The sequence below is a fragment of the Natator depressus genome, chromosome 7, assembly GCF_965152275.1.
Source record: "Natator depressus isolate rNatDep1 chromosome 7, rNatDep2.hap1, whole genome shotgun sequence".
Lineage (NCBI taxonomy): Eukaryota > Metazoa > Chordata > Testudines > Cheloniidae > Natator > Natator depressus.
Genome location: NC_134240.1, coordinates 96,966,544 through 96,991,963, shown reverse-complemented (window position 1 = coordinate 96,991,963; position 25,420 = coordinate 96,966,544). Strand labels below are relative to the sequence as shown.

Genomic DNA, 25,420 nt, shown 5'->3' with positions numbered 1-25,420 from the left:
AAAGATTCACAGAAATATATGGAGCTGCAGGATGGAAACAATGAGCCATTGGCAAGGCTCTGTCTGACACCCTCCCTCCCTCCCTGGCTCCTGGGGCCCCCGCACAGACAGCCCAGCCATTGCTGGCCTTGGCGGGCCTGCTCTTCCTTGGCAGGCAGGCTGGTGGCGGGGTGGGGAAAGCCGGCTTTTGTTCGCGGTGCCAGGAGAGCAGGGAAGTGGCTGGTGCCTGGGGAAAGGCCCCGGCGGGCTGTCTGCATGGCTGCCTCCCTGGCGGCTGCTGTCGGGGAAGCATGAGCCTGGAATGCTAATCAGGCAGCTGCGAAGCGAGGCTGCGGGACTGCCAGAACAGGGGGAGCCACCGAGCTCTCCAAGAACAACAGGCAGCCAGGGAGGAACAAACACAGACGCCACAAAAAGCCGCCCGCTCCGGCCACTCCGCCGAGGAGAGCCAGAGCCAGCAGGGACCCCCCGCCCGGCCCCGCAGCGCACCTGCTGAGGGTGGGTTCCTGCCCCTTGCGCTCGCTCGGAAAGGAGAGGCAGCTGCGGGAAGATGTCGTACCAAGGCAAGAAGAACATCCCCCGGATCACGGTGAGAGGGAGGCCCAGGCAGCCCGGGGCCTGGCGGGGTGGCGGCTGGGGCTGCTCCCCTTTCCTTTTAGAAGGGCATTTCTCTGTGCCGAACCTCCGATCGGCCTTTTTATTCGCAGCAGCCCGGGCGCAGCGGGCAGCTATCGGCCGGGAGCTGCTGGGTTTGCTGCAGGGCAGGAGGCGGGAGGGTGATGGGGCCACAATAACCGATCCAGCACCCTGGCAGCGCTCAGGGGACAGGGGCCGTAAAGGACAAACGTGCGGTAGCCGGGCAGCGCGGGGAAGGAGACACGGACTCGGAAATGTGGGCGGTGGGGTTATTTCATGCTCGTTTTAAGATTGGGGACGACAGGAGATGCTGGCGGAGCAGCTCTCTAGCGAGTGCTGTGATTGCGTCTCTGCCATGGCTGCGCTGCCCGCCCTGTAATCCAGGCTCTGTGTCTGGGCGGCGCGGGGAGGAGGGCTGGCCTGGCTATATCAAATATTTCTCTGCTGCATTCCCCAAATCTCAGCGGAGACAATCATGCCCCAGTAAAAAGGTCCCTGGCAGGGAGCTCGGACAGTCAGCAAACACGTTAGGAAAACAGTGCGCACGGTGAGATTGCAGATACCTACCAAGTCCCAGAGAAGCCTGAGAGTAGGGGCTTTTCCCGACTCCGGGAGGAAGAGGAGAATGTATGTTGATCAGCAGCTTTGCAAATCATTCAGGCCATTGAATCTGCTTTATTTCTGCTAAGAAGCTGGCGCTCCCTTGTTTCCTAGCTCATTCCCTTTCAGGCCCTAATTTCTCATAAAGGGTTGATGGGCCCGAAGGACGCAGCAGTTTGAATGTGCTTATATTGCCTTGTCCTTAGAGAGCAACATCTTTTCTCCCAGCCTACGAGTTCAGAAAATAAAAAAATAACATGAGTGACTAAGCATGGACTTTGATAACTTTGGACTTGCTTATATGCCTAAGATAAAGTGTCTATTCGAATTTCATGTATTTATTCCCTCAATTTAGGTTGCAGGGCCGTATTTTTGCCTAGTTCTGCAACATTTTAGGGAGATTGGAAAGGAATAATTATTAATAATAATTAGTATTTTTGAAATATAGTTCTAAAGCATCATTTATAGATACATTATTCCTTAAGCAAGATGGGATGTGGGTTTTAGTTCTGAAATGAAATCAGACCTGGTAGAGCAAAACAGGAGGAAGTTGAAAGAGTATTCTTGGGGTTGGTCTTAGGCCTTTGTTACTACAAGCGTCCTATGAAAGCCTTTTGGAGAATTAGCATGGTCCTTTGTTGAACATAACCTGACTTGAACTCAGAGAGGTTTCTGCAGCATTATATTGTCAGGAAGAGGCCCTTGTACAACAATAGGCATCTGCTTTTCGGATCTTGTGTGCACCTGCTTATTATCTTTCACACACCAGGGCAGCCATGTTACCTAAGAGACTACAAATATTGCTTTTAAAAGAAAGGCAAACATACATATCTTTGAATCTGAAGGGTCTATTCTGCAGGACCGCCACATTATATTTGGAAATTAACAGAAATAAAATTTAAAAAGTATGATTTTCTATATTTAATCAGGACTTAATGTTTACTGTCTTCTTTCCCCATCAGCCCTGATTCCCATAGTCTTCTTACTCCTGGTTCATAAACCCATATCCTCTGGTCCATCCTGTAAACCCAAAGTACTAAAAAGCGAGAATACTGTAGCTGTGGGATCTCATGCTCATTCACTGCAGTGGGCCTCACTCCATCCTCCATCTCTCATCACCACTGTGTTGTGGAGGAATGTGCCACACCACCCCTTAGGTCCCTATCACTGTTGTAATAGGAGCCTCCTTACCCTGATTGCCAGGACTTTTGTTGAGGAGGGGAGAAACCTTTGGGCAGCATGTTTTCTTCTTCTTCTTGGCTCGTGGGCTCTAAAATAGAGCCGCACAAGGGGAGAGAGAAATAGCACTGAGTACCCTTTAAAAGTGTTCACTGAGTAAGTGACATTGAGTAAGCCAGAGAGAATCAGCCTGCATATGTGACAGGTTGTAAGGGACTCAGAGAGTTCAGTAAAAGCCCATTAAGAACATCTGGCATTTTGTGGTTGTTACAGAGTGGGTGTGCTTTCAGAGCAGGGACTGGCCTGTATATTTGCATAGTGGAGGAGGCCAATAGAGCTCCCCTGGGTCAGTGAATGTGGTGGCTCTTTTTGGCTGGGAAGCAAGAAAAATAGTTGAAAAATAGACTAAGGGCTGTGGAATATAAATGAAATATGTTTTGGAGTTTTCATAAACACAGCAAAATTGTTTAGTAGCTTTATTCATACCCCTTTGACCCAGACTGAAAAATCAAGGCCCAGAAGTGGTGTCTGTGATTAATTTTATAATTGCACATTTCTCTGGTCCTGTAATCCACTCTCCTAGACTGTATTGTCACATGTTGTTACATCCAGCAATTATTTTTAAATGTGCATCAGAATCCTTAGCAGTGGCCATTGTAGCCCTGGGAGTAAATTCTTTAGAGTCACTGTAGGGGTCACAGTTGGAGGAAAAACTGTAATAAACTATGCTGCCGTTTCACATTTAAAAATATGAGCCTGATCCTACATTTTCTTATGCATCTAAAATGCCCAGTGTGGAAAATGACAGCGATTAGTGAAGAATCCTTTGACTAATGTCAGAATCCTTTGGGATCTGTGAAGCCCGGGGCTGCAGGATAATCTGATTTTGAGAACCTGGAAATGTTACCGTTAATCTCCACTTTCTTATGTAACAGTGGGTGCCTAGTCCTTTTCCTTGCAAAGAGAACCTAGAAAATGTAAACTGATACAAATCAGTTGCTAGAGTTGAACATTTCTCATTGATTTCCCAAAAGATCACAGCCACTCCATCAGCTCCCCTAAAGCTGACCTTTCAGATCTGTGACACTCATGCCCGTTGATTCCTCAATTTCTGTGAGAACCTCAGACCAGTTGCCATGTGTAGAAGGGCAGTACCACTTTGGATGCCCCTAATATTGCTGGGCCTGCTGCAAGCTGCCTCCCAGCCAGCTGTCTGCAAATACAATGGCTCCTCAACTTAGCAGCCAAAGTGGCCACTGGCCACAATGAGGCACCTCAATATCATGAGAAGCAGCATGGTCTAGTGGGCTAACACAGCACTGAGAGCAAGTAACACTTGCATTCCAATCCCAGTTCTGACACTGACTTCATCTGTTGCCTCAGTCAGCTACTTAAACTTTCTGCTTCAGTTTCCCCATCAGTGAAATAGGGAGAGTAATAGTTACCTTCCTCAGAAAGAGGTTATGATAACTTATTGAATTGCTGTTTTCAATTCACTTATATCAGTGCTAAAATTCACCCGAATGCACAGAAAATCTGCCAGTAACAGCATTCGGGGGAAGCCAAGCAAGCAATCCCACATCCATGGCTTCGGTGCACAACTGTCCCTTGCAAACACTTTTTAAAATGTTGGCACATATGCACAGACTGCAGCATAAATAACTGGTCTCCACATCTGCAGAAGGAGGCTGGTAGTGACCCTTTCTCTCTTACTTATATAATATGAGTCAGTTAAGTGTACGTTTACCAAAAGGGTCATCACATCACCCCTCTCCAAAACCAGCAGGATGGCCTTGTGCTTATTAGTGTGATCATGTTGAGCAGGAGTTATTTATATTGGAGGGTGGAGCAAAAAATGTTTTGCAGAGCTACTCAAAGCTGTGGATGTGCAATTAATGAAAAAATGAGTAATATGTAATGTGCACTGTAGTATGTGAATGTTTTATTGTAACTTTGCCTTAATATTTTTTTTTAAAATCACTCCTTACATCTTCTGTGCAGCATACAGTTCTCTAGGCTTGTGCTGTGGAAAATATAAATTAAATCCCCTTTCTGGTTGATTTGAAGAAGTTAAAACATGTTTTATTTGTATGTAAAATATATGTCATTTTAGTTTTAAATACTTCTTATACTTTTTATATGTGGAATACAGTCAGGCTTTGATATGAAATAGTTTGGGTGTATTTTTTAAACTAAATTGGACTAATAGACGTGCAAAATATTTTGTCTCAGACTTTAAGTGCAGCAGGCAATTATAGATTATTATGCATGAAGGCCTGTAATGAGTAAAACAACTTCTAAATAAAATAATCTTGGAAAACATTTTTTTTTATTAGAGTGACCGGCTTCTAATCAAAGGAGGAAAGATCGTCAATGATGATCAATCATTTTATGCTGATATCTATGTGGAAGACAGTTTGATAAAGTAAGTTACTTAAGAAATATTTTGTTTTACAATTTACATACTTAACATTGATGGTGCAATTTAATATGAATAATCATTTCCAGAGACCCCTTTAATTTTTTCAGAAATATGTTCAAAATATTCTTTTGGAAAAAAATCAATAGTTCATAGGGCATTGGAAGAAAAAGCTGAAAGGAATACTTCCTTTCTTGAGTTCTAGCTGTGTTCTTGAAGGCAACAAGTAAAATGATCTTAGTTCTTAATGATCTTACTTCTTTAGTAGCTACTATCAAATTTGCGGTCACTGTTAGTACTAGTTGGGGAGTGGTTTAGGACTACATGAATGAAGAGAGCTGTGGGTCACATTTGATGCCCTGAAATGGGCTGGCCTGTGGGGCTGGTATTGGTGCTCTGCACTGCCATGCAGGAGAGAGAGATCTGATCAATCCCATCCTAGAGTTAAGAAAGTTTTGGAGGCAGTGCTTTGCTAGTGGAGATGAGAGCCTGGCTCGCAATTCTCAAAAGCAACAGCTATGGGTCTGAATGAAATTTCATCCAAACTTCTGTTTCCAAAAGGATGGTGACTGTGATATGAGGCCTCACAAGAGAATGTGCATCTAAGTCAGGAGAATATGGGAGAAACTTAGAGTTCCCTTAGAGTTCTGAAGATACCAACTATCCCCCATTTCTCAAAAGAGAGCATAACTGATGTGCATTGGCAGCACAGTGTGGGAAAGCTTACAGAAATGGACATGAGCACACACACATACTCACTTTTAACAACAGGAAGTTAATACATTTTTGTCTAAATGTTATTTGCGGCTAGTAGAACTTCTTAATACTATTTTTAGGCAAATTGGAGAAAACCTGATAGTTCCTGGTGGCGTCAAAACTGTTGATGCCTATGGCCAGTTAGTTATGCCAGGAGGAATAGATGTCCACACTAGACTACAAATGCCTGTGATGGGAATGACCTCTGCTGATGACTTCTATCAAGGCACAAAAGCAGCCCTAGCAGGAGGAACCACCATGATACGTAAGTAGCATCATTGCAATGACTCTAAGAAGTACATCTTTCAAAAAGCAAATGAGGTGTCCCACCACCGAAAAGATTGCTCAGTGTCAGTTAACACAGGAGTGAGACTTTAGGTCTGACCAGGTTAGTTACAATTGTACTAAGTATTAAGTTCCCTTTAATAAACTCTGCTTTTGTTATATGTTCCTTTTTAAAATATAAAGATTCTACTTATTATGAGGCCATTTCACCTTTATCATTGTAAGCTATACAGGGCACCTTTTTATTTGGGCCTTTTTAAATAGATGGTCACAGAAAATTTATATTTATATACCTTGCTTTTTGTAGGTGGAGAAAGAAAAGTGACCTGGTTACGAAATCAAATATTGCACTAGTTTCCAGCTCTGGGATTGTGAGAGCAAATACTTTTGAGGTTCAAAGTAAAAATTATTTTGATTACTCAATCTGATCCCAAGTAGACCTTACAAAACCACCACACAGTTCAGTCCAGTGTTTACTCACTGGAGGCACAGAACTGAACTATAAATGGTCTCACAGGTTAATACTGAGGGGTGTAGGTAGGTGTAGTGGGAAACACAGTACCTATGCATGACTGCCATTGCTAAAGTCAAAGGAAGCTGTGCACAGATATCTAAGAGCAGAATTTGGCCCCTGGCATGTATATGATAGCACACACCTGTCTCACATGACCATATTATCTAGACACAAGGAGATGAATCCAGGTTGTACTGTTAGCCACAACTTGGAATTGACTTGTTTTGCTGGTTTTTGTCTCTGTCTTAATGGAGTTAAACACAGTTTGGAAGCTTTCATATTCCTCATTTTTAATTATAGAATAATTTGCATTAAAATTTCTCCTTCCTACCATAGAAAACTGCTAGACAAATGCATATTTATGGGCATTATAATAATGTCCCTGTGTTATCCCATCATATAAAGGCTGCTGACACTCTGCAATATTTCTTCAGTTGACCATGTATTCCCTGACTCTGGAATGAATCTGCTTGCTGCATATGACCAATGGAGAGAGTGTGCTGATAGCAAAGCCTGTTGTGATTATTCACTGCATATTGACATCACACGCTGGCATGAGAGCATAAAAGAGGAACTGGAAGCTCTAGTGAAAGACAAAGGTAAGGACAAAAAGACCAGTATTCTACTAACCTAGTTATCATCAAGAGTGAAAGTTAACACAAGAAAAAAGATCAGCTACTTTTTAGGGAAATATGCATCCCTCTAACATCAAGAAACCTCCTTTGGTAGTACAAGACAAAATTATTGGGCCTAGTTCTGAAGTCCTTACACTGTCAAGACTCCCACTGACTATATTGGAGATTTATCTATGTAAGGAATTTCAGGATTGGACCCATAGGGCCAAATTGTGCAATATTACTTCACTTTTATAATAAAGTGGATATCAAGGGGTTAACCGGGTTACTCAGAGTATTATGGGTTGGAGCCATACCTTCTTCGCCTCTTGTTTAGTTAGTGGGTGCTTCCCCATTCCCCAGCCACTCTGTAATATAGTGGAATAAAGCAGCACATTCCCAGCCTGCAGTACTGAAAGTAGAGTGTATATCTTGTGCACTGACAGTCCCTTCACAAAAACTTGTACCTGTAGTTCCTGTATATAAGAACCCGTGGATATCTACCTAGTGGACATTGTCTACTGAAGAACTCACCCACCACAGGATTAGTGCATTTCACTAATATGTCGCATTAGTCACATATTTGGGGCTGTGTTTTGCGCTCAGACGCGCTACACAAATCTAATTGGCTTCAATGGCAATTGCAGTTGTACATTCAGGGACAGAATTTGTCAGTTAACACAGAAACTATTAATGAATCTTCCATTAAAATTCTCAGTGGTAGTTAAGGAAGCAGGTGTTCAAAGCTGAAACCAGACATTTTTCATACTTACCCATATATAGTAATGAAATGGAGAGAATTTCACAGTGTGATTATAAGTTAAAAACCATTGTGGTTTTTATCTACATAAAAACAGAGTAAAGCAATACAATAGCAATTAACATGCTAGGCCCCAACACTAAATGAATCAGAGTACACATTAGATAGAGACGAGTTATGCATTTTGTGCAATGTAGTATACGTAAGTGTTGTATATGTAGTTCTATAACTAAAGGAAATTGTTTTGAATGTAGTGCTTTTGGCTTCAGTTTGTACTTTTAGCTTTAATAAAATGATTCAAATACAGCACCTAGAAAGGAGCCAGCATTAGAGCTTAGAATTCAAATCGGTTTGTGGAAAGGGTTAAGATTCAGATCCATGAATCTGAACTCACCTGTGTGGTTTTGGTTCCAAGTTGGATCTAAAACTAGAAATGGGTTGTTTATTGGTTCTGGTTTAAATGCATCTAAAAACTAATGGCAGTACAACATCTGTCATGCACTACAACATTTGGGGCCCAAATCTCATAAGAACAGCTACAAGTTTTCATGCCCTTCAGTCAAAATCTGAACCCTAGCCTCGATTCAATCTCAATCCTCAACACTAGTCTAAAAACCTTACCTAGATCTGAACACCACCTTTTCCATCCCTCTCTAGTAGACATGAGTGATTTGTTTTCAGCTGTGACAATAAATATACATGTAATTTATTTTTTTAAGGTGTGAACTCCTTTCTAGTTTTCATGGCTTATAAAGACAAGCTCCAGTGCACCGACGCCCAGGTAACACAGAATAACTGAAATGCAAAAAAGTAATCAACTACACTTTTTATAAACTGTACCTATCTGACTCTAGAAAATTCTTTCCTTCCTTCCTGACAGATGTATGAAATATTCAGCATTATTCGCGACCTGGGTGCCATTGCCCAAGTGCATGCTGAAAATGGAGACATCATTGACGAGGTATAGTAAATGTATCCATTTAAATTAAAAACTAGTCACAATATTAATTTAGGCCAAAACGCTGCCCTGAAATGGAGTGGCTGCACAACGGGCAGTATGGGGCAGAGCAGTGCCAGACACACTTCCAGCATTTGAGTCATCCTGCCAGCTCAGAAACAGGTGGCACAAAGCTGGCCAGGAGGCATACATTGCTGGGAGCCCCTGGCTACTTCTGTGAAAAGAATCAGCATATGCTCCACTAGTGCATGCTGCCAGTCACGGTATCACGCAGATCGTGCTCCAATTGAAATTATTGGCAAAACTTCCATTGACTTCAGTGGCTGAGTTAAGGAAACATGAGAGTCCTGGAGATGAACTTCAAGGATATCTGCAGAAGGGAATATGGATGGTACAGAAATAAAAATTCGATAAATTTGCCTGTAGAGCAAACCTTCTTGGGTCTGCAGTGTAGTGGCCAGTGCAGAAGCTGGTCTCTCTCCTCAGTGCTCCCTGCAGTGTTAGGTTGGTATTCTGCCCTGCTAAGGCATGTGGGAAGTAGAGGGTGGGTGTTCTCTACATCTTCTTCCCTGCCTAGTCCACCCACCCACACAACAAGGCAGGATTTGGCCTTTAGGTTAAGCTGATTACCTGAGCTTTGGAGGGAGTGGACTGGCAGCAAAGCCGGTTGTGACATCATATATTGGCAGAAGAGCTTGGAAGGAGATCTGGAGTCCTTATTAAAAGCAGAGGCATCATGCTGACTGTTTGCATCCAGTTGATTATCATCACATGTACATTTATAACAGCTGTCTGCAGATTTTAGGGATTTTTACTTCTCTAAACTGTGCCTGCTTTTGGAGATGTCTTATTCTCATTTTGTTTAAAAATTGGAGGCTCTAGCCCTGAACATTCAAGAGATTTGAGGCTTTCACAGTAGTGTACATTTCAGATGGATACATAGTTCCAAATGTAGGATCAAATAGCAACAAGGGAGTATTTTGCATTCAAAATTTGTATTGATTTTCATTCTACCTTTCTCTAGTCTAGCCTAGAAAAATGTGAAATAAATGTTCGGAATATACAATGCAGAATAGAAGTAAACTTGTCATTCATTCCGAATAAGAATCAGGTAACTGAATGGGCAGTATTATATAAGAGAGGACTTTATAATTAAATGCCATTTCTCAACACTTCAAGTAGCCTTTTTGTATCAAACAGGCCTGAACTTAAAACCAATTTTCCCCACTAGGATTTTTCATTCTCCCTAGCTGGCTGTTAAACATAATGTGATCCCAAGCAGTTCAATATCTTCAAAAGTATTTATTTAAGCTGCAGCATGATAACATTAGAGCCCTTGAGGTGAACTTCCAGGATATTTGCAAAGGGAACATGGATGGTACAGAAATAAAAATTCCATAAATTTGGCAGCAGACTGTTCACAGAGAGCAGCGGAAAATTACAGAATCCACCCCTCCACTGATGATGGGTAGGAGTCAGCAGGCACAAAATGTGGACAATGCTAGATAAGAAGGGGTGTGGCCAGGACAGCCAAGGAATGTGCTGATTCATCCACATTCCCTCCTACCCCTGAACAGCCTTTTAAAGAAACATTTCCTTCACCTTCCCCCTGCTCCCCGCAACATGGGGTTTTCGTCACAAACATTACAGTGGCCTGAGGGTCAGGATGGGCAATAGTCAGCCCTTCAGTAATGACAGGTTTAGGATCGTATATCTTTCCCTTTTTCAGAGCTGCCAGGGCTGCTTTACCAATAGGTAAACTAGGCAGCTGCCTAGGGTGGCAGATTTGTGGGCAGCTGCTTTTGGCAGCAGATTTGGCCTGGTTGCCCCCCATCATGACAAAGAGGCAGCTGGGCCAAATCTGCCACCCTAAGCCTATGAAGAGGTGAGCAGCACACTGAAGTTTTTCCAAGTGTGGCAGATTATCTTTAGTGGCCTCTGCAGAGCTGGCAAAGGGAGCTCTATATCACTGGTGGATGGTGAGATTCCCAGCTTACTGATGGAACACACAGCATTTGTTCTTAGCCCTAGAAATGTTTCTCCAGTGTTAGTTATAATTTTCTCTCTCTCTGAGGCCCATGCTTTGGCCTAATGCTAAGAGCAAGGAGCTGAACTCCCTCTACCTCTATTGGCTTCTGTAGTAGTTGAGGGCAGCTGTGGATGTGCTCAGTACCTCATGGGATCAGGCCAGTGTTTAATTTGTGTGAGGGCTTTCCAGTGCCAAGCCCCAGCACCTCTAGGCTTGGCAGTTCATAACCCCGGCACCTGGGCTTGCTGCATCAGTTATGAAAGTATAAAAATTACTTGAGTCCCAGCAGCTAATTGCTTGAGCCCTGGCACCTCTTTAATTACAAATTAAGCACTGGATCAGGCAACAGAGAAAACTGGCTCCATACGTTGAAGGCTATGAAAAAATAATACTAATAAAGGTAATAACATTCCCCTGAAAGTGTGTGTGGGAGGGGATACACAGAATGCTGGACAGTGCAGAGTGGTATAAAGTCTTTTTCGATGCTCACTTGGGATGACCTGCATAAATCATTGCCACCAGGAATATGTATGGGACTTCACAAGCCCCTCAATCTGCACTTCTAAAAGGATAGGAATGCCTTGTGTGATGGAGCTACCCAGCCTTCAGCCTCCTGTTCCTGTTTGAAGTTTGAAGTGCCTGAATGATTAGCCCAGGAAAAGCACATAGTTATCACTGCATATTGCTTAATTGTTTCTGAGCAAGTGAACACTACCAATATGTTGTCAAATCACTAGAGTGTAGTATGCTGAGTAGTATGACCAATCCCACTAGAATGTCTTGTTTCTTATTGTCATAGCAGAGACTAGAGCATCTTCCTAAAATGCTCTAATTGTCATGGATATAAATGGTATTCCAGGATATTATTTAGGAATTTCCATAACCCTCAAGTACTTCTAGACATGATGTTCCAGTCCCACATTATTTTAGATTGTTCCCATCACTTACTGTTTCTCTCATTTTTCTACATTCACTTAGGAGCAAAAGAGACTGTTGGAACTTGGAATTACTGGGCCAGAAGGGCATGTTCTTAGCCACCCAGAGGAGGTAATATCTTAAGTTCTTCAAATGGACATGTTTAGAGCTTTAGAAAAGTCTCCACTCATGTTCATTCAACTAAAAGAGATGTGGTAAGATGTCACCTGGTTGTGTTCTTGTTTCCCAAGGTTGAAGCAGAGGCAGTGTACCGTGCAATTACAATAGCAAAACAAGCCAACTGCCCATTGTATGTCACAAAAGTAATGAGCAAGGGTGCTGCAGATGTGGTAGCTCAAGCAAAACGAAAAGGTAAAACACCACTTCACATTTACACACTAATTAAAACTTTTTACTGGTCTGCAATAAAAGGGAGTTAAGAGTTCATAATTAGCCAATTTCTGGTACATCTGAAAAGCACAAAACTTGATGTTAGCTTCAGTTTTCAAAATGTACTGAAGTTTAATTGCACTGAAGTGAACTCAAAAGAGTTGTAGAGATTGGCTGAAGACTTTGCTACACAAGCCTCATTAGGTGGAGTTGGAAAAAAATGTCAAGAATTCATTTCCAACCTCTTGTCATGCTTTGAATGGAAAAAATGAAACTGGGAATGACTGAGAACTCAAACTGCTGACACACTGGAAACTAATAGAAATATTCCTCCAAGAAAACAAGGTAACACAATACCTAGAATGTAGTAATTCAGACCGATCCTCAGCTGGGGATCTCCATTGAAGCCAATGGAGCTGTGTTGATTTACACCAACTGGGGTGGGAATCTGGCCCACAGTGCATGGACGTGAGTGACAGAAGTGAGAGACAGAAATATCCAGTCATAAACATACAAGACTGCGTCTATCCCAGGTATAAATCAACTGATTTAAATGGAGTTACATCAGGAGGGTGCATTTTGCCCACAGTTTTTGTGTAATTTTTGGTATCTCATTGAGAGGGATTTTTAAACACTTTCCCCTCCCTGTTACAAATAAGGAGCCATGTCCTGAAGTGTTTGTTCTGCTTTCTTTGGTCTTTCTTAGCAAAAAATAGGACCGAATAGACTCTAGGGTTTGGCCAAGGCTGTTTTTTGATTGGTACTTTGTACTTTTACAAGGAATACTGTTCAATTTTGTAGCAATCTGATTGGCTGACAGAAATTCAGAAAACTGAAATACAGAGAAACTGGCTCAAACCATCTTTTATTCCTAATCTTAGCATTTGTCTACACTGTGAGAAAAGAGAGTACACCATCGGGAGTATGTTACATATTTTCAGATTATGTATTAGCATTATTATTCTTTAGGCACAGTTGTGTATGGAGAGCCAATTACAGCGAGTCTTGGCACTGATGGATCACACTACTGGAGTAAGAATTGGGCCAAAGCTGCAGCCTTTGTTACATCCCCTCCAGTTAGCCCTGACCCTACTACATCTGATTATCTCACTTCTCTGTTATCATGGTGAGTTGGCAAGGAGAATAAATGACAGTGGCATGCGGAACAAAACCCAGTCCCTGGGGTTATTATTATTCAACCACAGAGATGGGCCCAAAGAGCAGAGTGGAGTTTTGATCCAATCACCTTATAGTTCCATGCTGTCTGGATCTGGGGTTTTGGCTTAGGGTCTTCGCTAGTCATCACCAAAAAGCTCACTGAATAGAACCATTCAACAGCACTCCTTGTCAACTAAAGTACTATTCAGCCTGAGTAGGGATGGAAAAATCAGCTCCCAAAGTAACACATGAAGACTGTGTAGGGTGAGACTATTGACCTATAGAAGGGCAGCTATAGTAGTAAATATTCTGCCCTAATTAGTCTCCTGATGAGAATTATTTTGCATTCTCTGAGATTTCACAAAATTTTTCTCTCTAGAGGTGTGACTGGACTCTAGGGAAGCAAACAGATTTGATTTGATTAATCTTTTCCCTGTGGAATAATGTCCACTAACAGATAATAAAATATGCATATAATTCAATCTAAATACAGCCTTGACATAAATCAGGAAGGATGTTTCAGGGCTCCATAAGCAGATGTCTCCAGAGAGCCTCATTCCAGAGAACCACCTCGGCTCTCCCCTTTCCTTCTCCCAACGCTATCAGCCTATCTCAAATTTGTTGAGTTATAATAGATTCTGGTATATAGAATCTGGTTTTGTCCTGGGTCAGGCCATAGCCAGGAATACACCTGATATAAAAGGTCCTTTAGAATAATTTCTTGAAAGGCTGTCAGGGCCAAAAGGATGGATCAAGAATCAAGACTGGGATGTTGATTTAAGGAGTGCAGTTCCTGGGGATTTAAGGTAACATTTTCAGAAGTATCTAGGCACTTAAATCCAATGGACTTAAGAACTTAAATCACCTAGGCACCTTTGAAAATTTTACCCGAAGGATGAAATTCACTGCTGCACAGAGGGCTAAGCACAAGACCTATGAGCCATTTATGTCACACTTAACCTGCTACACAGGAGATAATTTCACTCTGAAAGAGTATATAGTTGCATAGAAAAGGCCCTTGAATTATTACACTGAACAATACAATCTGAGCAATCAATTTTGTCCATTAACTGCATTTTGGTTTGTTTTAACTCAGTGGGGATCTGCAGGTTGCAGGCAGTGCCCACTGCACATTTACCACCGCTCAGAAGGCAGTAGGAAAGGATAACTTTACCCGTATTCCAGAGGGAACAAATGGCATTGAAGAAAGAATGTCAATAATTTGGGAGAAGTGTGTGGTAAGTAACTAAATAAGTGTAAATGTTTGCTGAATTATCAATGCAAGTGCATGCAAGTGGCATTTTTGTCAGATATGAGGATTTAGACAATAGTAAGATTTTCTTTAATGGAAGGGAAAGAGGTACATGATCATCTTACATTGCTAAATGCCTCATTGTATGACATTATCTAGGCTGCTACTTAAAAAAGCTTTGCTAATGAGAGAAAATGTAACATTTGAATGTAAATATCTTGAAAGAGCTTCTTATTAGAAGAATATTCTATCCCATTCTGAACTGTGATCAGAAATAAAAGTCTATCCAGAAGATTTTTGTAAAGGCAAGAAATGGAGTTTCCATTTGTATTCTTTTCCAGTAGGCCTGGGCAAGCTATATGGAATTTGTTCATTTGTAATTTCTGCAACATTATAGTACCCTCAAAATAAGTTGTGAGTCTCTGTGTTGACCTCAATAAGCTTTGGATCAGGTCCACAATGAATCCTGAGTGTAGTTTGTTATTAGAGACACAAGGTGGGTGAGGTAATATCTTTTATAGGACCAGCTTCTGTTGGGGAAAGACAAGCTTTCGAGCTACACAGAGCTCTTCTTCAGGTTTGTTATGTCAGCTGTGCTTTTTACAATGCACTAATTGTTTAGCCTATACTAAAAATGTTCACCTTTGAAAATATTGATCGTCATCTTCACTGGAGCCCTGTCTCTCTGTCTAGTTTCTTATACCTCACCCATCATTATACTATCTGAGCCCTTTCTTCTGGTACCTCCAGTTTCTTGTATCCTTCTCCGAGTAGCATGTTGAGGATCAATAACACTTAGAAAGCTCCGGTTCCAATAAACATGATATTTTTCTGTCTAAGACAAGAAATTATATAATCTGAAGACTGACTCACTTCAGTATCAACTAAAGAAAATTCTGGATATGAGCCCAGTACTTGCTGAGAGAAATGAGTCCTATAGATGAAAGTGCTGCCAGATGAATGATAATGGTACACAGTAGTTGCCACAGACCTCTCTGTAGCCTCACTTCACCATGTACGCTTATTATTCAGTGTTGTGGGATGCAGTGTCTGTTGTGTTGAGCAGTATTCCTGTCATAGGAGTACCTACATAGTGACTATAAAATGGGAGCTGTAATCAGTTTTCAAACATGAGACATTCTATCAGTGTTTAATTACTAGTCCTGCAGGGACAGCCAATTTTTGAACTAAACGCGCGGCCCACGATTGTGCAATCTTCTCTATGTACAAATATCATAAATTCTAGATGAAATTGCAGATTCATTTCTGATAAGACCTCATTTTCTGGTAATAGTTTTCCTTTCTCAATCTCCTTTCTTTCTGATTTCCAGGCCTCAGGGAAGATGGATGAGAATGATTTTGTAGCAGTGACCAGTACAAATGCAGCCAAAATCTTTAATTTTTATCCCAGGAAGGGACGAATTGCTGTAGGTTCTGATGCTGACCTAGTTATATGGAATCCCAAGGCTACAAAAATTGTCTCAGCAAAAACCCACCATCTGGTAAAATCATTTTGTGAGATTTAATTTCTTTTTTTTATATAGGATTTTGCAACCAAGGTGTATTAGTGAAATAATGTATGCCCTTTAATCAGAGAGAAATTGAAACAGAGAGAATTTGGGTAAAATAATAGTATCATTGTTTATGAAATCTCAGTGGGAGAAGGGAAATAAATCCCTTTTGTTATTGGCATTTACTGCAATGGCACCAAAAATATGTAGAGTAATGCTCTAGACTATGCAGTAGTAAAACAATACATGATGACCATTCTTTTGCTGTAAATGTGATACTGTTAGTATGTACTGTATAGGCATAGAAAAAAAATGTACAACCCTAACCTGAACATTTCCCTGTCCCAGCATTTCTCCTGAATTCCACTGAATAACCTTGAATTGCTGAACATGTGGAATTTTAAAGGGCTTTAAAAGATTTAACTGAACTATTGAGGTAGAAGTTTGTTTTAGTTAGCAAATTACTGGGACTGTTGATATATTCCCTGAGGGTTGGATAAATGCAAGGGCTGTACTCTTTCAAATGTAAAACTAAAAAGAGGAAGCAAGATTGATTCCATTTCGGACAGCTATGTAGGGACCATTCATACTGGAACAAACCCTGGGGTCCTTACTCTGTGTTTACTCAGCCCTTTCTCTGGTAAATTCCCACTTCACCAACTGGAACTTTAGGCTAACTTGTGGGGATGAATATCACCTACTTAGGAACGCCTCCTTACCCTTATCTCTGCAAATGATTCACCAGCTGAGAAACTACCCCCACTCTCAAAAGCCATTAACCAAAGGGAATCTTTCAACAACATGAGTCTTATTGGAGAGCCAAACCCAGCTTTCCTACCCCTTCCCTGGTCCCAGATAGGCTTGTCACTCTCTCTTTGGTAATATTCCACTGGGGAAAGACTCAGTGTCTGTTCAAACTGTACCTTCTCTAGGGTTTCCCAGTTCATAGGTATCCTAAAATGAACTCCCATTTGAAGGGTTAGTGATAAAATTACATGTAACATTAGTAAAATGTAGAGGGTAGAACTGATTTAAATTATTTTGTTGAAATATTTTTGACAAAATATGACTTTTTGACCAAAATGAAATATTTTTCAGAAAATGAAATTTTCTTGTCTTTTGTTTGAACAGAAACTGATGTGTTTCAGTTAAAAATTGCTTTTCAGTTTGATTTTCAATAAAGAAAAATTTGCCTTTGCTCTTCAGAAACCAAAAATTATTACCTTTGTATCAAAAATTGTTTTTGAAAGCTGAAGAAGATTTTTCATTTGGAGGTGGGGAGAATATTTTTTTAAAGAGAAAAAAAACTCCATGGGAAGTTTTGAAAAATGAAATGCTTTCAAATTTCCCACAAAATATAACTGGAATTTTTCAACCAGTTCAGCTAGAGAACTTGCGGTTTCCTGACAAACATAGCAAAAGATTCCGTCAGTCCAGGGTAAGTTTCAGCAGAAGCCTGCTGGGGATCTAGGTTAAGCAATTGGAGCTTATTCATACCTAAAATTGGGCTCTGGTTTGCTTCACAAATAGCATAGTGTGTGGTTTAGGCTAGTACTAAATGTTCATGAATTTTGTTTGTCCATTCCAGTTTGCTTTAGCTCACCAAACTGACAGATAATCTTATTTTTTCATATCTAATCTAAAGGATTATTTAAGGAATGATTAATTATACATGAAGAAGGCATTACAAAATGGGGTAGGCGGTGGGTTTATGGCTTTTTTGTTCTTAGCCCTAAACTAACTCTGAATATCCTGGTTTGGATTTGTCAGAATGTGGAATATAATATATTTGAAGGAACAGAGTGCCGTGGTTCTCCTACTGTGGTTATAAGTCAAGGAAAAGTTGTGCTGGAAGATGGAAACCTCTTTGTCATTCAAGGGTCTGGTCGCTTCGTTCCTAGAAAGACATTCCCTGATTTTGTTTATAAAAGAATAAAGGCAAGAAACAGGGTAAGGAGAATTTTTATTTGCAAGAAAACAATCTCGGTTCTGATTTATCCCTGTTTTCATATTGCTATTAGTGTTGTGTTGCAGCATCCCAGAGCCTTCTGGTAGCACAGAGAAGGGAAAGGGGGCCCTTTACAGGAGCAAAAATATAATTAATGTTATCTGCTTGTAGGCCTTGAAAACGTGTAAAACTATCAAATAACTGCTCTTGTGCATTGCCTGGCTTATGCATAAACAATGTTACTGTTCAAATGACAATTCTTACACCTGATACCACTTATTAATTCACATTCATCTTAAAATAAAAGAAAACTGTATTGAATTTTAATATGCAGTTCCATCAAATATGTTGTATTGGATGATAAGGTATGTACTGGACAAATAGAATGTCTTCAAGGAGATTTAAGGGTAAACTAATCTACTAATTACAGGAGAGTAGACAGGAAAAGTACAAAGACGTAAGATGCATTATGTATCTAATTGCATGATCCTTCTAAATTCAATTTAAAAGGTAAAAGATTTTAAAATAATGTATTTCATCTGAATGACATGATACGTTATAATGAAATGATGGCAACATTTTTACAATTTAATTGTAGATATTTCTCATTAGAGATGTCCCGGGCTGAGTGGGTCTCTGATATTTTTATTTCAAATAGCCAATATAGGAAACCACACTTTGTGATATATCCCATAATGAAATTAATTAAGTTCTTCTCACAGGTCTTTTCAGCCATTGTTGGCAAACGCTTATTGCCTCCAATTGTGCAAATTGGTCATTAGTATGTTCTGGACAAATACTTTAAATCTGTTACATGCATGTTATTGTAGCAAGTATGTGCTCATCCAAGAATGTTTAGACTGGAGAAAATTCTAAACAATGTCAAAGTCAATGGGGATTGCAGGGGAATAGGGAGTTCCTGATACCTCTCTGGATTTGACTTACTCTTTAGGTTCCCCATTTGTGCCCTGGATTGCTAGTATGCAGGGTTGCTCCCTTCCTGCTTGCCATATCCCCTGTGCTGGCAACTGGGAGAAGGGGTAACATAGGAACTGGTAAGGCAATTCTGTCACAGGAATGATCTATTTCTGTATGTAAGTAAATAGTTAATAGATAAGGTGTCAATACAACGAGCTCAGAAATATTTTCCATAGTTCCTTCATCTTATAGGACCAATAAGACTTATTCTCCACCAGGGATCGGCAACCATTGGCACACGGCCCATCAGGGAAATCCGCTGGCGGGCTGGGATGGTTTGTTTACCTGCAGCGTCCATAGATTTGGCCGATCACAGCTCCTACTGGCCACAGTGTGCCGTTCCAGGCCCTGGGGGCTGCGGGAAGCAGCATGGGCCGAGGGACGTGCTGGCCGCCACTTGCCGCAGCTCCCATTGGCCTGGAATGGCGAACTGCAGCCAGTGGGAGCTGCGATCTCTGAATCTGCGGACGCTGCAGGTAAACAAACCATCCCGGCCCGCCAGCGGATTTCCCTTATGGGCCATGTGCCAAAGGTTGCCGATCCCTGTTCTACACTAGCTTCCTTTGGTGGCTCTTCATATCATCTCTTAGTTGCACCACGGCTCCATTTTTCCATGTGTTTTGTGGATGTTTTCATTATTTGATGTATGGAGGGCAAGTATCAGTAACCACTTCATTTCTCCCAGATACACCAATGCACGTCGGCAACTACAGCAATAACCACATGACGTGATTTACTGTAGCTTTTCTTTTCTTTGTGAATTCATTGCTGTAATAGAGGTACAACAGTGGAAGCCAGAACAAGTAAAAGAAACTGACAGAGCCCTTTAAAAACTATAAATCCTGTTCATGGCAGCTAGCCTTAGCTTTTAAAGCTGGTCATTTAAAACTAGAGTGGAAGCAATGATCTGTGCAGTGACCATATTACCTGCTCTCTCACCCACCTGCAGCCCTTCCTAAGTTTCTGGTATGGCCATGAAAATGACACTTATCCTGTCATATGAAGAATTGCTCCTGTATGCTCTCCTACCTGCATTTTCCCCTCATATCTTGCACCCTTCTTAACTTGCAGATAAGCGATTGCTAAGTCTGGTTGATCCCACTCGATGTGACAAAAGGCCTCCAGGCTATTTGCTACCAATCAAACTCCATCTATGTTATGTTTGAAAGTAAAAACATTGTGTCATTTTTCATCATCCAAGGAAGGCACTTTGCTAAATATAAACTTTTGCTCACATGAAGCTGGAGGTTCCTAGACTCTGAGTTAAGCATCAGATCAGGTGGTTGCTGATTGCTTGTGAAGTTAATTCGTGTGGGTAGTCACATTTGATATTATGGGCAGTTAGTCTGGTTGTCTGCATTACGTTTTTTGGTCCCTCGTCTAGCAATGGCTTTTTGGAGAGAGAAAAGGGTCCAAAATGGTGTTGGAAAATATTGCATTGGATATCAACTTTACACAGTTTTCAGTGTTACAGAGATGAAGATCAGATGGCATGACAGGTTAGCAATGAAAGTGAAATGCTATTTTAAAATGCAGAATAGTTATTCTTTACAATTTATATCTGTCCTGACTTCATTATGCTTAAACCCAACCCTTTTTCTACTTTCTAAATGCTCTGTTCTAGTTTTTTATCATAAAATGACTGGTACATTGTGTGGCTTGGGATGAGAAATGGCTATCTGCAGGTAATAATGTGAGTGGAGTACTGGTATTGTAGCTATTTCTCTGCATTAACTTCAGATCTTTTTACCAGTCAAGAAGATGGATGGTTTAAAGTAGCACCTGATGCAATGGGACATTTTAATCATGCCCTGTCAAGTTCCGTTGAGTTGTGTCACATCAGAACTCACAACATACCAAAGGGAAAACAGAATGGAATGTGAGGTGGAAAAATGCCATTTTTGTGTGTTCTCTGTAACAAAAAATAAAAATACAGTAAGTCTTTTGCCAATAAGCCAAAATTATGCACTGCTCCTTCCTCATGTCCACTGCAAAGTTCCAGTCTAGCCCTGGAGAGGAAAATATTGATCTCAGTGATAGGAGGTGAAGAATACTGGTTTGAAGAATCAACTGGATTGCAAGCTGTTCAGGGAAGGGCCAATAACTTTCTGTGGTAGTGTACAGTGCTCAGCATGCACTGAGGCGCAGTAAAAATAAAGACATTAACAGGATGAATAGTAATAAAATTAATGATAGAACCCTGAAGACACACTGGGCTCGATTCTGACACATTGGGCTTGATTTATTTTCCCTAAGGCCCCTTTACACAGTTCTAGCAGTGTAAAGTGGCCTGAAACTGGGAGTTGTTATAATTTAAGGTGAGAGCAGTGTAACGGCCTTAGTGTACCATGCTCACTGTGTCTAAGATACCCTGACAGCAAACACTTCCTATTTCATCTCTCTGTATTATACTTTGGGGGAGCCAGGATACCATATCATCACCAGGTGGCCAATTTAATGGAAAGGGACCTTTATATGGGAGACTGACAAGGATGATGGAGCCCAAAACTGACCTGCCATTTTCTTTTTTATGCCGGCCAAAATCTATGTAACTCCTTGTAAAATAATTTTCCAGAGCAAATGTTTAATGTTCTTTCTTCTCAAACAAATAACCTGAACCTATGTGCAACCCTACAATAATAAATCAGGATATGTATGACAGAGAGAAGAAAAATCAGTAAGGGAACAGATTTCAGCTTCAAGCTTCTCATCATTTCATTCAGAATCAACTCACATGTTTATCCTCTATCTCACTACAGCTTGCTGAAATTCATGGTGTTCCCAGGGGGCTTTATGATGGGCCAGTTCATGATGTCATAGTGACTGCTAAAGCTGTAGCCCCCACTCCTACTTCAAGGATAGCTCCCTGCTCAGGCAAAATACCAACTCTTCCTGTCCGTAATCTGCATCAGTCAGGGTTCAGCTTGTCTGGTAAGTTTGCTCAGTGGGTACAATAGCATTTGCAGGTAGAGATGAACATGGGTAGCTTAGACTGACTGAGAAGTGCAAATATTGTTTACAGACCATACCCCAGTCTTGCAGTGAGCTCCCTGCAGGCAGACCTGTGCACCCAGGAGGAACCCTGCTGAAGTTAATGCAACTCCAAATGGATGCAGGGGGTCCATTCAAATTGAGCTCAATGGCAGGGTCAGAGCTTATGTTATTTTACTCAAGTAGAAGAAAAAGATTGAGGTCTAGAATTGCATTAGTAATTTCTGCTAATGTAAAAGACAAATTGTATTAATAACTAAGTTTATGTGATGATTGCCTTGCTGCTTTTGAGAAATCACTTTTCCTGCTACAGTACAATTTGCAGAGCTATCGTATCTTACATACAAAAGCAACACAAAATTCTTCCAGATGGTTGAAAGCTATCCATGCAAATACATTAAAGTATATAGGTCACAAGATACCAGAGAGGATGCATGTCAAGTTTGAATTTAAAAATGAGGTGGCCAATGGATATGAAACAGAGAAGACAAAGGAGCCAAGGACTGGCATCAGACTGATGAGGTCTGACAACAGAGGTTGAAATCTTGGCCCCATTGAAATTGATGGCAAAATTCCTATTAACTTCACTGGGGCCAGGAATTCAGCCTGAGTTGTGTCCTTTTCCGATTCCATAAAAGAAGTGGTTGGATATGTAGGAAACCTACGAGAGGAAGATGGCTGAGATGCAAACAAACAAAGAAAAGGCATCAAGTAGTATTATATGGTTAAAGCACAAAGGTCAAGACAGATGGGGAAAGAGAGAGTGAGAAGGAATCATAGTTACAGAAGAGAAAAGTACTAAACACATATACAGCAATTGACAAATTCAGCACTGTGGCTAGAGTGGAGGCAAGATGACAAATGTTCATGTACAGTAGCTTGTTTTAGGGGAGGTCATTGGCTAGATGAAAAGATAGTCTCTCAAGATTTTATTTAAAAAAGGGAGAATCACAACTAAACTAGTAGCTAGTAGGGGAAGTTGATATAAGGAAGAATGGTCACCCAGATCTTATAATGAATGCTCAGAGCAGCAGTCCTTCAGCCAATGGCTTGGAGACTGTCACATCTCTATAAAGGCATAATACACTCACATAGAAGATTTACTGCTTGTGAGTTTCCTGAATTGAAGTTGCAAACCATGACAGCCATCCCTTTTTTTCCCTTTCATTAGGAAAGGGAAGAGTACTGCATATCTAGTTGTACAATGGTAGGTTTAAATTTATTTCATGTTCATTTTGATATATATCCTGGTGTAAATAAAGTTGAAATTTGACTTCTACATACAAAAAATCATACTGTGAAAGATCGTTTCCACTATTTTATCCACAGTGATGCAATTTTGAGTTTTATTTGAATCGTGGGAGTACCACACGCACTTTCTTAAGTTATTTGGCATATATGAACATCATGCAGGTGCTGCTCAATTTGGTGTCACACTGTACTTGGTGCATGAACATGTGTGTCATAGCTCAGAAGAATTTTGAAAGCAAATGCCACATTACACAGGGACGGATAAAACTCTGCACTTAATTGACTGAGATCACATGGACCCTAGACAGCTTTACATGAAATGAAGTCCCAGAATGTTATTATCTGGAAACTATTTATTCATGGAGAAACAAACCATTACAAAGAATATCTAGAATCAGTATGCAAAGGATCTTTCCAGGAAACCAGTTAGAATTTTCCAGTTCCTTCCAATCAGAATACACTCTTTCATTGCATTTGACAGCATTTCCTATAATTAACCCTTTTAATTTAGTCTCAGTATGGATCGTAGCATGTTTAGTTTCCCCACTACTAAGCTTGAAATATGCTTTGGTTAGATCTCAATCTGAGCATGAAAACATAATAATGTTATTTAATCTTCAAATTATCAGTATAGTTTGTAGCTTCAGTGCTGATTAGGAGGGTTGCTAAAATTCAAAAGCATTTTAACTACAAATTACAAGATTCTACAGATTCTACAGTTCATTGGTCATGTCACTGCTACATACCTTATTTATAAAGTTGTCCCAAAGTGTAAAAAGTGTAGGTATTTATTTTTGTTTGAATTTTATTGTTCAGTTTCCAAATCAATATGCATTAAGGACAAATAAATTGCTATTGATTACTCATGTACATATACCGTATATTGTTATGAACAAAAACATTTCATTTAATAATTCCTGTATTTAAATCAATGGGGTCGTCACTTGTTTGTAGCCCTTCAATTTCTATGCCTTCTCTTCTAGGATCTCAAACAGATGACCATATTGCAAGACGCCCTGCTCAAAAAATCATCGCACCCCCTGGTGGACGTTCCAATATTACATCTTTGTCATAATGATTCCAAATGTGATGTATTGTATTCCCTGCCAATCAGTCTTGGTTTCCACTGGAGCAGGTGATCTGGGGAACAGCATTTTTCAAATCTGTTTCGCATTTACAGAAAATGTATCTTAAAAGACTGCCTTGTTTACACTCCCCCAGAACACCTTGCTTTATGAGCTGTAAGCAACAGAAGTGCAGCTCTAAGTAGCAACCTTACCAATTAATTATATGGCCATAATGTACACTGCCAGGGCAAGGGGCTTGGGTGGAGTGGACACCATGGAAATATAAAATTGATCTGCCATCAAGCTCAGGATAAAATTAACCATGCGTCAGTTTGCCCACCCCCCATCCTACCCTGAGTGGAAAATAGGCTAAAAATGCCCAAGATAATAGAACTCCCATCAAGTATTTTAAATATGTTTCTCTCTCAAATAGATATTCAGCAGATCTTTGACACATGCATGTAAACAATAAGAAGTTCATTTAAAAATGTGTTCAGCCGTGCTGCTAGCTGTCTTGTAATCAGGACAAAGCTGAAGACATGTTTTGTGTTTAATAGATTCTTTGTTTCCTTTCCAATAACAACTACTGCCCTTTGTATTCTAAGGAATTTTAACTGGTAAACACTCAACTCTGTATGTTTTTAATACAGTTAGTTATATATATTGTGGTTGAAATGATCAGTAATCATATATTTATACTATCTCATTGCGCAGGCCTTGAACATGCCTTGGGAATCATTGTCACTCTGTACCAATGTGACAGCATGAATATAAGAAATTGAAGTGTGGTCTGAATGTTCATGGAGTTAGTTGTCATAGTGTCGATATAGGCATACTAATGCATTGAGTTTTTTGGGTTTTTTTAATAGTTGTATTTCTGGAACACAGAGACGACAGTGGAAGTTCCAGTGTATTTTAGTCTTTTTGTTAGACTCGTTTTTTAAAGATTATTTATACAATTTTCCAAGTAACAAGCGGAGGCAAATTGAAGGCCAGTTGCATCTGATGGACTCTTTTATAAAGCGTAATACAACAGGTTTATTATATTTAAAGCTATGTACAGTAAAGGTGATCTTATATGCAGTATCATTCCATAAAACTATGCATGTAATGTCAACAAAATCACTATTTTGTTTCTTGTTCATTGCTTTCAATAAAGTTTGTTGGAAATCACCAAAATTATAAGGCCAATTGATTAATCTTTGTCTA

At 40.4% G+C, this 25,420-nt stretch overlaps 1 protein-coding gene across 1 annotated transcript; it reads left to right on the top strand.

Moving 5' to 3' along the window:
• Positions 1-211: 211 nt before the first annotated feature.
• DPYSL4 (dihydropyrimidinase like 4) lies at positions 212-24,555 on the top strand. Its single transcript, XM_074959122.1, has 14 exons — positions 212-589; positions 4,752-4,840; positions 5,671-5,855; positions 6,824-6,988; positions 8,483-8,544; positions 8,644-8,724; positions 11,729-11,797; positions 11,917-12,037; positions 13,025-13,181; positions 14,310-14,451; positions 15,797-15,967; positions 17,747-17,926; positions 21,662-21,833; positions 24,128-24,555. Exons 1-14 carry the CDS (start codon positions 551-553, stop codon positions 24,217-24,219), a joined length of 1,725 nt encoding a protein of 574 aa, XP_074815223.1. The 5' UTR covers positions 212-550; the 3' UTR covers positions 24,220-24,555.
• Positions 24,556-25,420: the final 865 nt, after the last annotated feature.

Excerpts from the sequence above, each read along its gene's own strand:
- DPYSL4 (XM_074959122.1), top strand. The coding sequence starts at position 551 with ATGTCGTACCAAGGCAAGAAGAACATCCCCCGGATCACG. Across the intron at positions 590-4,751 it reads AGAACATCCCCCGGATCACG|AGTGACCGGCTTCTAATCAA; the intron begins GTGAGAGGGAGG and ends TTTTTTTATTAG. Across the intron at positions 6,989-8,482 it reads AGCTCTAGTGAAAGACAAAG|GTGTGAACTCCTTTCTAGTT; the intron begins GTAAGGACAAAA and ends TATTTTTTTAAG.